We start from the raw sequence: 15,353 nt of genomic DNA on the forward strand, positions 1-15,353 counted from the left end.
GTATGTATTCCCATTTGAATTCATATAATCTGATTCTCTGTCAGTTCTCTTTCCATTCATGTCTCCCTTAACCAAGACTGGGCCTTCAGATTGGAACTGTATCATTTCAGACTACTTGTGAAGTCCCTTTCTGTTCAGGATAAATATGACTTGCACGCTTTTCTGTCAACAAAACAACAGTTCCCTCTGACTCTCTTCCATATTTGACATGAGAATGTTGAACAGAAGAAATACACAGTTCCCTATAATGAAGAATGGAGAGACATTTAGTTCCCCCTCCCCCATCTCTGACACCAACACATCTATGAGCTGTCGATGAGCCCAGAGCCTTCAGATAAGGTGACGTTTAGGCCGTGAGTCTAGGCAGCTCGCACAAACACTACTTTTTTTTGTACAAGCGCTAACTGCTGCTTGTCGATTATATAATGTACACACACACAGACACAAATCCCCACAAACAAACAAAACTCACTTCAAGTTTTTGTTTTATTCAATTCATGTACCCTAACAATTTATGTTTCAATCTCTACCCCAACACACGTTTCAAATAGGATCAAATAATACTTCATCTTGTACATCAAATGTTATTAAAAACTCAGCTAATCAAAAACAATTTCAGTTAGAGATACTCCATCATGTATTAGCAGGACAGCACATCATTTGTATGGATTCTCTGGTGTGTCTTGAGAGTAGACATTCGACTAAAGGCCTTTCCACATTGAGAACACTGATATGGCTTTTCCCCAGTATGGATCCTCTGGTGTGCCTTGAGATTAGACATTAGGCCAAAGGTCTTTCCACACTGAGAACAGTGATACGGCTTTTCCCCAGTATGGATCCTCTGGTGTTTCTTGAGATCAGACGTGTCACTAAAGGCCTTCCCACATGTACTGCACTAGTGTGGCTTTTCCCCAGTATGGATCATCTGGTGTTTCTTGAGAGAAGCCAAATGATTAAAGGCCATGCCACATGAAGTACACTGGTATGGCTTTTCTCCAGTATGGATCCTCTGGTGTGACTTGAGAGAAGACAAATGATTAAAGGCCATGCCACATGAAGGACACTGGTATGGCTTTTCTCCAGTATGGATCCTCTGGTGTGTCTTGAGAGAAGACAAACGATTAAAGGCCATGCCACATGAAGGACACTGGTATGGCTTTTCTCCAGTATGGATCCTCTGGTGTGTCTTGAGAGAAGACAAATTATTAAAGGCCTTACCACATGTAGAGCACTGGTGTGGCTTTTCCCCAGTATGGATCCTCTGGTGTGCCTTGAGATTAGACATTAGGCCAAAGGTCTTTCCACACTGAGAACAGTGATACGGCTTTTCACCAGTATGGATCCTCTGGTGTGCCTTGAGATCAGACGTGTTACTAAAGGCCTTCCCACATGTACTGCACTGGTGTGGCTTTTCCCCAGTATGGATCATCTGGTGTTTCTTGAGAGAAGACAATGTACTGAAGGCCTTACCACATGTAGAGCACTGGTGTGGCTTTTCCCCAGTATGGATCCTCTGGTGTGTCTTGAGATTAGACATTGAGCGAAAGGCATTTCCACACTGAAAACACTGATGTGGCTTCTCCCCAGTGTGGATCCTCTGGTGTTCCTTGAGATAACACATTTGGCTAAAGGTCTTTCCACACTGAGAACAATGATATGGCTTTTCTCCAGTGTGGATCCTCTGGTGTGTCTTCAGATGAGAAATTTGATTATAGGCCTTGCCACACTGAGAACACTGATGTGGCTTTTCCCCAGTGTGGATCCTCTGGTGTTTCTTGAAATAAGACAATGTACTGAAGGCCTTACCACATGTAGAGCACTGGTGTGGCTTTTCCCCAGTATGGATCATCTGGTGTATCTTGAGAGCAGACAAATGATTAAAGGCCATGCTACATGAAGTACACTGGTATGGCTTTTCCCCAGTATGGATCCTCTGGTGTGTCTTGAGATCAGACATTGAACTAAATGCCTTCCCACATGTACTGCAATGGTGTGGCTTTTCTCCAGTATGTGTAATCTGATGTCTGGTGAGGTTGGAGCTATCCCTGAAATACTTTCCACATGAAGTACACTGGTGTGGCTTTTCCCCAGTATGGATCCTCTGGTGTATCTTGAGAGAAGACAAATGATTAAAGGCCTTCCCACATGTAGAGCACTGGTGTGGCTTTTCCCCAGTATGGATCCTCTGGTGTGTCTTGAGATTAGACATTGAGCGAAAGGCATTTCCACACTGAAAACACTGATGTGGCTTCTCCCCAGTGTGGATCCTCTGGTGTGCATTGAGATTAGACATTGAGCGAAAGGCATTTCCACACTGAAAACACTGATGTGGCTTCTCCCCAGTGTGGATCCTCTGGTGTTCCTTGAGATAACACATTTGGCTAAAGGTCTTTCCACACTGAGAACAATGATATGGCTTTTCTCCAGTGTGGATCCTCTGGTGTGTCTTCAGATGAGAAATTTGATTATAGGCCTTGCCACACTGAGAACACTGATGTGGCTTTTCCCCAGTGTGGATCCTCTGGTGTTTCTTGAAATAAGACAATGTACTGAAGGCCTTACCACATGTAGAGCACTGGTGTGGCTTTTCCCCAGTATGGATCATCTGGTGTATCTTGAGAGCAGACAAATGATTAAAGGCCATGCTACATGAAGTACACTGGTATGGCTTTTCCCCAGTATGGATCCTCTGGTGTGTCTTGAGATCAGACATTGAACTAAATGCCTTCCCACATGTACTGCAATGGTGTGGCTTTTCTCCAGTATGTGTAATCTGATGTCTGGTGAGGTTGGAGCTATCCCTGAAATACTTTCCACATGAAGTACACTGGTGTGGCTTTTCCCCAGTATGGATCCTCTGGTGTATCTTGAGAGAAGACAAATGATTAAAGGCCTTCCCACATGTACTGCACTGGTGTGGCTTTTCCCCAGTATGGATCCTCTGGTGTTTCTTGAGAGAAGACATTTGACTAAAGGCCTTCCCACACTTACTGCACTGATGGGGCTTTTCTCCTGTGTGTATTTGTTGATGAATTGCAAGATCGGAACGTCTAGCAAATGTTTTGAAACACTGAGAGCATTCATGTTGTTCCTTCCTGGTGTCCAGTCGCTGATGTGATTCCTGGTATGAAGTCTTTCTGCACTGGGGGCGTTTTTGGCGTCTCTCTTTGTTTCTTTTTTCCTCAGAGTTTCCACTTTTGGTAGCTTGGATCCTTTGACTGTGTCCTAAAATATTATAAATAAAGTTCAGCAATATGTTCTCTCTCCTCCTCTATCTGGGCTGTCATTTCTACAACACTGGTACATATTTGTGATATGTTTTTTGACATATTGGTTATTTGATAGAAATCACTTGGAAGTTACTTAGTATAAAAGTGTCTACCAAGAGACTAAATGTAAATGTAAACAGAGATGAACACACAATTGAGTTACAGAATCAGAGAAAAAAATTATGGCAGACGCTTTCTCTCTTTTAATTGTAAAGGACTGCAAATATTATCCCATGACAAAAATATACCCACAGTATTTATGTTCATTGAATAAGTCTCACGTTGTAAAGCACAAGTTGGCAATTCTCTAAAATTCATGCTTTGTAAATATACACAAACCTAACAATAAACAAGCAACTTACTTGTAGGTGAAGAGGCGAAGTCACCATATTCTCTTGAATCAAATTCTTCTTCCTCTTTGATTTCCATTGGTGAACAGTTTTCTTCTTTCAAGGTCATGATGGTAGACGTGTACATTTCGGCCTTGCATTCATATTCCAGTCCAGGCTTTTCTTCCACTGTCTTACATGTAGACAGATACTCTTGTAGGAAATCATCAAATTCTTCTTCTTTTATCTCCTTCTTCACTGAAGTGGGCAGTTGTGAAGGTTCAGTAAATCCAGACATTTCTGATTTTAGTTCTGTTTTGGGAAAAGAAAATCGGTTACACTATCCTTTGATGCAATAATTCAGTGAAAATCTCTGAAGAATGAACTACAGTATAGTTGTACTGTTGGTGAAAGACACATACAGTATACTAGTATACCAGTGCCAAGGTGAGTAAAAAGGTGAGTTTAGTAATCTGACTTTTTGAAGTGGTGTTCATATATAGCTTCTTCTGTCTGATCTTTGATCTTCCTTGATTCAAATCTAGCCAATCAGCTCTAGGAGCCTTTGGAATGCAAAATAGCATGACACAGGATTATGGGCAGGAATTTCATGTCAATGAGCACCGTTTACACGACTGGTGGTCCTCAGGTGGGCATGGCCATAGCTCAGCCTGCAGAAACTCCACAAAGGGAGGTAGGTGGGGGTGGGGTGGATGTGTGAACTGAGAAGTGGGGGTGGGCTGATGAACTGAAGAAAGCCTCCATTCATTTTCAGTTTGTTTGTGTATTTATGTATGCATGTATGTTTTTAAATAGTATATAACTTCATAAGAGGATAGAGGGTAAATATAATATCACACCTGATATAATATTAGAATTATATTTACACATATTTACCCACATTTTCATGTTTTTCTTCTTAACTAGTATTTTGCTCAGCTAGAATGTTTGCAAGCTTTGATTAGGTACCCTACATCGTCAGCTGCATCACGGACGACAACAAGGTGGCGTACAGAGCTCTGGTGGAGAGTTTTGTGGGGTGGTCTGACACCAATCACCTCCAGCTCAACATCAGAAAGACCAAAGAGCTGGTGGTGGACTACCGGCGGAGCAAGAAGAGGCCCCCAACTCCTATCACCATCCGAGGGGAAGAGGTGGAGGCGGTGGACAACTACAAGTTCCTGGGGGTACATATAAACAACAAACTGGACTGACAACACACAGTGTCCTTTTCTTTTGCGTGGTGTGTTGGGGGGGCAACATCACCTCAAGGGATGCAAAGAAAATAAACAAGCTGGTGAGGAAGGCTGGCTCCGTGCTGGAAATTAAACTGGACAACCTGGAGGCAGTTGCGGAGGAGAGGACGAGGAGGAAGCTGGATGCTATCCTGAGGAACCCCTCCCATCCCCTCTTTGACGAGCTACAGCAGATGGGGAGCACGTTCAGCCACAGACTGATCCCTCCTCGGCACACCACAAAGCGCCTTGGCCAGTCCTTTGTGCCAGTAGCCATTACACTCCACAACCAACACAACCGAACATAACTTTTATGGAATTTACGCCAGCGGAGATTTATTTTGATGTTTATGCACTGTATATACTTGATTCCTACTACCTTGCTGCTATAACAACTGAATTTCCCTCACGTGATTAATACAAGATTATCTTATCTTATATTAAGAGCACAACTGAATAAATGTAATTCACATCATGACATTTTTTAAAAAAAAATCTAAATCTTTGTTTAGCAGTACTCCCACTTCTTTAATCTGGTTTATATGGGCAAACAAATACTCTTGTAGGAAATTATCCTGTAAGACTCCTGCAACCCTCTGGTAATACGCAGACCATGAATTAATTCTCTCTCAATATGTGGCAGGAGTGTAGACATTGGGAGGTTTCCCTGATGTGGTTGTACTTATTGCATTCTGTCAGGAAAAGTAACTCCACTAAGTTTCAGTGTAAAACTGGGTTTTCAATGTCCTAGGAAAATAGCATTTACATTTCCTTATGCAACAACATCTTGACAGTGTGTGTAAAACTTTTGAAGCAGATAGACAAGTTTACATGTCAGTTTCCATATGGTGTCTTTAGACGTCTCCAAGTGTCTCATAACCTCTCCAAAAACACCAAATACAAAAGCAAATACCGGTCACTGTATTTCAAGCATCCATACTCTTTTCTTGATTTCTGTACTACAGCAAACCGTTTGAATTCATTTCAGTGTAACAGATAGTATTTTCTTGTGAGAACAAGGGGGCTCGGCCTGACATGTGTTACCACACTGCAAAACTGATTTCTCCTCACAGGCTTAACATTTTACTCCAAATAAAAAAACATTGCCGAAATGCATTAGTTTTACAATACAACTCATCCTCAACATGAAACTATTAGCAGTGCTCTGTCTGATCTGATCATTGGCCATCAGGGTCTTAGCAGTGCCTGCCTCCAGTGCACCCCTGCAGTGCATTTTCACCAGCAGTTTCACCAGCATACAGTATAATATAAACATGAGGGTAGAAAAGTTAGATGAATGATGCCTGCACTTCAAATGCCCGTGGCAGTAACCTGATCAACAGTGATTCATGGACACCTGCAACATTTTTAACTGGATGCTGCCAATTCATTTATATTTAAATAGTTAAATATTGTTGGGCTGAGACCAACATCCTTGTCAAACTCCTTTGGTCTGTCTAAAGTAGCATGTTCTTCTTTACACAGCACTTATTGTTGATGTATATTTTTCCTATTCCATTTCATGAAAATATTTCTCCTGTAGTGCTATTTTGTACACACCTATCTATAAGTGTTAGCAGCATATAAATCTGATCGGTGGTTCTGTGCTCTGGCATGAGACCAATCTGAAAGAAACTGAGAACATTATTTTCCAGAAGAAATAGCATATTTATCTTAATGATTTTGCAGAACAGCTTCTCTATCTCTAAATTGTTGTCAGATGTAATACCTCTACAGCTGTTTCGGTGGTATTTGTCCCAGTCTTTGAAAATTGGGACAATTAGATTTTCTTTCAATGTTTCTGAAAAATGTCCTAATTTAGTATTAAGCGTGCAGGAGTCATATATAGTAATTATATCTATTATGGATTATAAGTGCTGAGTCATATGGGGGCATATAGTAATTATATCTATTATGGATTATAAGTGCTGAGTCATATGGGGGCATATAGTAATTATATTTATTATGGATTATAAATTCTGATTGTAGTATGAAAGGGGAGTCATATAGATGGCACACAGGTAAATGTGAATATCTGAGGAAGTGAGTTCCTTTTTTAACTTAATCCATACATGTGAAGTCTCTTTCTGTTCAGGATAAATATGACTCGCACGTTTTTCTGTTTAACAAATGAAATACAGAGTTCTCTAAAATAAGGAATGGAGAGAGATTTCGTTTTTTGATATATTGGTTATTTGATAGAAATGTACATCATGAACGTCTCTTGTAATATAAGAAAAACTAAATTCAACCACGTGACTTAGTATAAAAGTGTCTACCTAGAAACTAAATGTCAATGTAAACAGACATTGTAAAGCACAAGTTAGCCATTCTCTAAAATTCAAGTATTGTAAATATACACAACCCTCTACAATAAGCAAGCAACGTACTTGTAGGTGAAGAGTCAAAGTCACCATATTCTCTTGAATCAAATTCTTCTTCATCTTTGATTTCTGTAATTCATCAATGTAATTCTGTAATTCATCAATCAATGGTTCTTGAGCAGGATCTCATTTACTTTCGCAGTAGAGATTTTTAAATACAGAAATGTGTATGTTATATTTTCAGTTCTGTTTACTTCGGTTTGCTTTGATGGATCTGTGCGTCATTATTGTATGTATCCCATTTGAATTATCTATGTGTCATAAATAAATGTTATCACATTTGAATCAATATAGTCTGATTCTCTCTCAGTTCCCTGCCGTTCATGCCTTTCCTGTCTGCCCATCTGTCTGTCTGTCTGTCTGCCTTTCTGTCTATCTGCTCATCTGTATGTCCGTACTTTTCAGACATTTTATTTCTGATTATATATTTGTAATCATATTTATTATTTGCTAGAATTGAAAATGTAGATTGAAACAGCAGAAGACAAAATGACAGCAGACTTTCTCTCTTTCAAATGTAACAGACTGTAGATAGTGTCCCATGATTAAAGTATTTCCATAGTATCTCTATTCACAATGAAACAGACTGCAGATAGTGTCCCATGATTAAGGTATTTCCATAGTATCTATATTCACAATGAAACAGACTGCAGATAGTGTCCCAAGACTAAGGTATTTCCATAGTATCTCTATTCACAATGAAACAGACATCCCTCCATGAGACTCACATTTTGCTGAGTAAAGCACAAGTAAAACCATTCACTAACCATTCAGTGTTTAGAAAATCTAAACGAAACATTGGAATTAATTCGATCTGAATTCTACTTAACCAACTAGTCAGCAACTTACTTGTAGAAGAATCGTCATCGCCGCATTCTCTTAAATCTGGTTCCTCTTTAATTTCCATCAGAGAAGAATTTTCTTCTTTGCAGGTCAAGGTTGGTGATGTGTGCGTCTCAGTCTTACAGTCATGTTCCAGTTCAGGCTTTTCTTCCACTGTCTGAATTTCAAACAGATACTCAGATGGGAAATAATCAGATTCTTCTTCTTTTATATTCTTCACTGACATGAGTAGTTGTGATGGTTCAGTAGATCCTGACATTGTAGACCTCAGCTGTCTTTTGCAATGGAAACCCAGCAGGACATTTCTGTAATGCAAGTAAAATATTAGCAACATGCCCAAAGACCACAAAGACACAAACAGACACAAAGACTAAAAAAAAAAACTAAAAAACTAACATCTGACAAAAGATAACCAGGGACAAATGGATGTTCTGTACAATATCACACAAATCAGACAAAAGTATTTTAAAGTCAGAAAAAAAGAAACATTTTACAAAAAGCATATTTGAACAAATCTGTATGGGCTTAATGTAGTCATCATCCTACCCTAATCAAACATCTGTTCGGGCTTAATGTAATCACCATCCTACCCAAATCAGACATCTGTACAGGTTTAATGAAATCACCGTCCTACCTAAATCACACATCTGTACATGATCATTTCAGGTTCAGATTTTGTAATGTTTTTTCATCAAAAGCTGCCCTTTCTCTCAAATAGCCCCTGCTTGGTGCAAAATTGCTCTGCTCCTGCTCAAAACGGTTTGTCTGCACTCAAATGCACTGTTGCTTGCAGGAATGTCCTGTGTTTCAGTTTAAATTCTCGCACTCAAATATCCTGTTGCTTGCAGAAATGTCCTGTTTCAGTTTTAGTTCTCGCGCTCGTCCTCTTGTTTCTCTTCTGCTCGCTCTCGCTCTCTCTCTCTCTCTGATTGATATGAAATAACGTTACCAAAATTCACCAACCAGTACAAAATCATGACGTGAAATGAACGAAAATGCTTCAAGATTTAAAGACCGCGCTCTATATTAAAGGATACAAACTTCATACATCGACAAGTTTATTTACGTGAGTTAATCAACTATTTTTGGCTCATATTTACATGCAGTCATTTAGCAGACGCTTTTGTTCAAAGCGACGTACAAGGGAGAGGCATATGAGCCCCTATCGCAAACTTTACACACACCAGCGCCCTGTTCGAATTGGCTTAAAATGCTCCCTTCCTTCCTTCCTTCCTTCCTATTAAGAGAGCAAGGACTGTTCGAATTGTCTTAAACCCTCTCTTCCTCTCTAGTAAGATACCTTGAAATACGTCACATAACGGTCATTTTTTAAGAGAGCATCTGAGCTGCCTTGCTGTCTTATGGCGGCAGGTATTACCCATAACTCTCTGCGCCATTCCCTAACCGGAGACAAATTTAAAAAAAGATGGCGGATGAAATCGTCGAAGTTCCACAAAAGTATTCACCGATGTACGTTTCTTTGCTTTTTTTGGTAATTTTTTAAAAAAGTTACCGAGAAATAAACAGTGTACTATGTACTTATGTCATGATTGATTAACAAAAATAGTCTGTTTCGTTAGCGATGTATCCGTTAGCCAGGTCGCTAACAGTAGCTGCTAGCTAGCAAATAAGCACACACAGGATGATGACACAGCGTCATGTTGCCGTACATCCTATCTTAATAGACTGTTCGAAATCAACGGTTTTTGAGATACCTTCCCCCGAAGGGACCTCTCTCGTCAGACACCTGTCCAACTAGAGATCAAGGATTAGACAGCTATCTAAGAATCCGAACACAGCCCAGATATTCCCGAGTTATACATTTGGCATCACAAGGCTGCTCGGCTTACCTAGAAAACGGGAGCTCCAGAGAAACTTATGTTAGGCGTCCGGCAGTCGGGGTCAATGATCCTGTATAAAAATGTTTATTTTTTTCTCACTTTAAAAATCTTTTGTCTGACTTCTGTGATATTGTACAGGCCATCCATTTGTCCCAGGTTATCTTTTGTCAGATGTTAGGGTGTGTTTTTTTTTTAGTCTTTGTGTCTGTTTGTGTCTGTTTGTGTCTTTGTGGTGTTTGGGCATGTTGCTAATATTTTACTTGCATTACAGAAATGTCCTGCTGGGTTTCCATTGCAAAAGACAGCTGAGGTCTACAATGTCAGGATCTACTGAACCATCACAACTACTCATGTCAGTGAAGAATATAAAAGAAGAAGAATCTGATCATTTCCTACAAGAGTATTTGTTTGAAATTCAGACTGTGGAAGAAAAGCCTGAACTGGAACATGACTGTAAGACTGAGACGCACACATCACCAACCTTGACCTGCAAAGAAGAAAATTCTTCTCTGATGGAAATTAAAGAGGAAGACGAATCTGATAATTTCCTACAAGAGTATTTGTTTGAAATTCAGACAGTGGAAGAAAAGCCTGAACTGGAACATGACTGTAAGACTGAGACGCACACATCACCAAGCTTGACCTGCAAAGAAGAAAATTCTTCTCTGATGGAAATTAAAGAGGAACCAGATTTAACAGAATGTGGTGATGACGATTCTTCTACAAGTAAGTTGCTGACTAGTTGGTTAAGTAGAATTCAGATCGAATTAATTCCAATGTTTCGTTTAGATTTTCTAAACACTGAATGGTTAGCGAATGGTTCTTGTGCTTTACTCAGCAAAGCACAAGTCTCATGGAGGGATGTCTGTTTCATTGTGAATAGAGATATTATGGAAATACTTTAATCATGGGACACTATCTGCAGTCAGTTTCATTGTGAATATAGATACTATGGAAATACTTTAATTATGGGACACTATCTACAGTCTATAATAAATATAATTAGAATAATATAATCTGAAATAAAATGTCTGAGAAAGTTACTGTAGAGGGAGACAGACAGACAGACAGACAGACAGACAGATGGGCAGATAGACAGATAGACAGACAGACAGACAGACAGACAGACAGACAGACAGATGGGCAGATAGACAGATAGACAGACAGATGGGCAGATAGACAGAGAGACAGATAGACAGACGGATGGGCAGACAGACAGACAGACAGATAGACGGACGGACGGACGGATGGGAAGACAGGAAAGGGACATCAAGTTAAAAAAGGAACTCACTTTCTCAATTCTTCACATTTACCTGTGTGACATCTATATGACTCCCCTTTCAAATACTACAGAAATTATAATCCATAATAAATATAATTTCTATATACCCTTGTATGAGTCTGAAATTATACAGTTCCAATATGAAGGTCCAGTCTTAGTTATGGGAGACATGAATGGCAGGGAACTGAGAGAGAATCAGACTATATGAAATCAAATGGGAATACATACATTAATGACGCACAGATTAATCAAATGGGAATACATACATTGATGACGCACAGATTAATCAAAGCAAACTACTTTAACCCACTTGAGAGCAATGACGGTATTGTAAACAGAAATGTCAAACAGTTACTGCAGCTCTGTAAAAGCCTGGGTCTGTTCATTACTTATGGTGGAAGGACAGGTGACTCTCTGGGTAGATTGACCTACTGCTCCCCCCTCTGCAGTAATGGAGTAGTTTATGCAGTCACAGATCCAAGTCATATCAACTAATGTACAGTAAGGCCTCAGATTCCACTCTCAGATCACAGCCACATCACAAAAAGCTATAAACAAATATCCTCTGAAACAGGTAAACAAACTCTATCCTCTCCAAACTCAATTTCTGTTTTTGTCAATATGAGATTGAACCTCATATTAAAGATACAAATTGAAAATACTGTATGAAATACACATTTTATGTTTTTTGGAAGCCTCTACAGGGGGGGAAATGAGATCCTGCGACGTACAAGGAAATTGCATTTATACATCAGGAGCAGTTTAGGGGTTCAGTGTCTTGCTCAAGGACACTTACACACTTGGTAAGGAGGAGTGGGGAATCGAACTAGCAACCTTCCAATTACTTAACGACTCCTCTACCACCTGTACCACTGTCGCCCCATAGAATTACACGAACTACAATCAAATATAAACTACTAAACGCTATGTCAGGATGAAGCATTACATCTACAAAATATAAAATTGGACAAAAGCGTGTCAGACATTTGTGTGCAATGAGGACGAAGTATGATGCCACGGTTGCTGAAAATGCACTACAGGGTAGTTCTGGAGGCAGGCCCTGCTAAGACCCTGATGGCCATTGGTCAGTTCAGACATAGCACTTCTAATAGCTTCATGTTGAGGATGAGTTGTATTGTAAAACCTTTGCATTTTGTCAATGTTTTTTTAAGTTGGAGTATTGCCAAGAATGAAGCTATAATTATTGTTATTATTATTGTTGTTGTTGTGAATTGCATTTGTCTTGTAGTATTTGTACTCTCTATCCTTATATCAGAATGAAATCCACACACATGCTTACATAAATACTCACATATGCATACAGTATAAATAAGCTTTGAGGCAGAATAGAAGTTTCCTTCAGTGTACAAGTCAACCCCCACCTTCCCTCACCATCCTTCGACTCACTTCTCAGTTCACACCCCCAGCCCCCTACTACACTCCTCTGTGGAGTTCCTGCAGGCTGAGCTATGGCCACGCCCACCTGAGGAACATCAGACGTGTAAACGGGGCTTATAGACATGAAATTCCCTCCCATAATGCTTTATGATGCTAGTTTGCATTCCAAAGGGCTGATTGGCTAGGTTTGAATCCAGTAAGATAGTAGGTCAGACAGCAATATATTAAGAAATATTAACACCACAGAGTCAGATTACTAAACTCAACTTCTTAAGGCTGGCACTAGTATGCTCTGGAAGTATACTGTTTGTGTAATTCACCAGCAGTTCAACTATACTGTAGTTCTTTCTTTGCAGATTCTCACTGTGTCCTTGCATCAAAGGATAGTGTGACCAATTTTCTTTTTCCAAAACAGATCTGAAGTCAGAAATGTCCGGGTTTGCTGAACCTTCACAACTGCCTACTTTCATGAAGAAGGAGATAAAAGAGGAGGAATTTGATGCTTTCCTACAAGAGTATCCGTCTACATTTGTGGAAGAAAAGCCTGGACTGGAATATGAATGCAAGACTGAAATGTACACGTCTACCATCATGACCTTGAAAGAAGAAAACTGTTCACCAATGGAAATCAAAGATGAAGAAGAATTTGATTCAAGAGAATATGGTGACTTTGACTCTTCACCTACAAGTACGTTGCTTGCTTATTGTAGAGGGTTGTGTATATTTACAATACTTGAATTTTAGAGAATGGCTAACTCCACAATGTGAGACTTATTCAGAGAACCGAGATACTGTGGGAATACCTTACTTATGAGATACTATCTACAGTCTGTTACCTTCAAAAGAGAGAAAGTGTCTACGATCATTTTTTCTGAAGCTGTGTAATTCATGTGTATGTATCTCTGTTTACATTTACATTTAGTCTCTAGGTAGACACTTTTATCCTAAGTCACTTCCAATAGACTTTCTAGCAATTCTAGCAAATAACCAATAGATATACTGTATATATATATATATATATATATATATATATAGTATGAATATTTTTTAAAGGCGTATGTTTGCCTTTATGGTTGGAATTATGTACCAGATAGAGGATAAGGGAGAATATATGACTAATACATTATTTTCTAATATTATAGAGGATGTCCAAAGGATCCAATCTAACCAAAGAAGCAAAACTGAGCAAAAAAGAAACAAAGAGAGACTTCACAAACGCCCCCAGTGCAGAAAGACTTCATACCAGGAATTACATCAGCTACAGGACACCAGGAAGAAACAACATGAATGCTCCCAGTGTTTCAAAACATTTACTAAACGTTTCAGTCTTACAATTCATCAACAAATACACACAGGAGAAAAAACCCATCATTGCAGTACATGTGGGAAGGCCTTTAGTCAAATGTCTAATCTCAAGACACACCAGAGGATCCACACCGGGGAAAAGCCATACCAGTGTACTTCATGTGGCATGGCCTTTAATCATTTGTCTGCTCTCAAGATACACCAGATGATCCATACTGGGGAAAAGCCACACCAGTGCAGTACATGTGGGAAGGCCTTTAGTAACGTGTCTGATCTCAAGAAACACCAGAGGATCCATACTGGGGAAAAGCCACACCAGTGCAGTATATGTGGGAATGCCTTTGCTCGAATGTCCAATCTCAAGAAACACCAGAGGATCCATACTGGGGAAAAGTCACACCAGTGCAGTACATGTGGGAAGGCCTTCAGTCAAATGTCTAATCTCAAGAGACACCAGAGGATCCATACTGGGGAAAAGCCATATCAGTGTTCTCAATGTGGAAAGGCCTTTAGTCGAATGTCTACTCTCAAGACACACCAGAGAATCCATACAAATGATGTGCTGTCCTGCTAATACATGATGGAGTATCTCTAACTGAAATTGTTTTTGATTAGCTGAGTTTTTAATAACATTTGATGTACAAGATGAAGTATTATTTGATCCTATTTGAAACGTGTGTTGGGGTAGAGATTGAAACATAAATTGTTAGGGTACATGAATTGAATAAAACTAAAACTTGAAGTGAGTTTTGTTTGTTTGTGGGGATTTGTGTCTGTGTGTGTGTGTGTACATTATATAATCGACAAGCAGCAGTTAGCGCTTGTACAAAAAAAAGTAGTGTTTGTGTGAGCTTCCTAGACTCATGGCCTAACTCTTCCAGCCCCAAGGGGCCCCGTGGGGGACTTGGTGGTATTTTGATTAATATATTTAAAAATCTCTGCGAGTTTTTGTCCTAGAAACATAAAACTAACACCCACAGCAACCTTGAACCCTTTTCTTTTAAAATATGTAAAGTTTGAAACTAAAATATAAATAATCACTTTGTAAGGACAATATTACGAATCCCTTGCAAATTTCAGGCTCTGAGTGAGGTTTCGACCCTCCCATTAGCAAATGACAACTATTCATATGATAAGGAGATGGTAATTCAGTGATCACTATTGGGTCATGATGTGTCAAGTAAACCTGTAGGAACAAAGACATTCCAGGCCCATTACGTCATGGCCATTGTTCTTGACCGAGGTGTCCCAGAATGTTCACACCTTTCTCATCAATATGCATAGTGGTCTAAGTGAAGAAAAGTGTCACATTGTATATTACTTAGAATTAGTATTGAAACCACACAAACTTTCTGAATGATAAACTCACCTATGTGGAGCAAACACCTATGTTTACAGGGCTCAGAGTAAAAAAGAAAACTTCCAAAATATTAACAATGTGTTTTTGTACAAAGTCTGAGCACCTCT

The 15,353-nt window shown here is 39.5% G+C and overlaps 1 protein-coding gene and 1 pseudogene across 1 annotated transcript; one reads left to right on the plus strand and one right to left on the minus strand.

The window, feature by feature from the left end:
* Window positions 1–468: 468 nt before the first annotated feature.
* LOC116219770 lies at window positions 469–3,843 on the minus strand (annotated as a pseudogene).
* Window positions 3,844–13,502: 9,659 nt separating this feature from the next.
* On the plus strand, window positions 13,503–14,632 carry LOC116219804 (zinc finger protein 239-like). Its single transcript, XM_031563748.2, has one exon. It carries the CDS (start codon window positions 13,639–13,641, stop codon window positions 14,458–14,460), a length of 822 nt encoding a protein of 273 aa, XP_031419608.1. The 5' UTR covers window positions 13,503–13,638; the 3' UTR covers window positions 14,461–14,632.
* Window positions 14,633–15,353: the final 721 nt, after the last annotated feature.

Source organism: Clupea harengus, chromosome 26, assembly GCF_900700415.2.
Source record: "Clupea harengus chromosome 26, Ch_v2.0.2, whole genome shotgun sequence".
NCBI lineage: Eukaryota > Metazoa > Chordata > Actinopteri > Clupeiformes > Clupeidae > Clupea > Clupea harengus.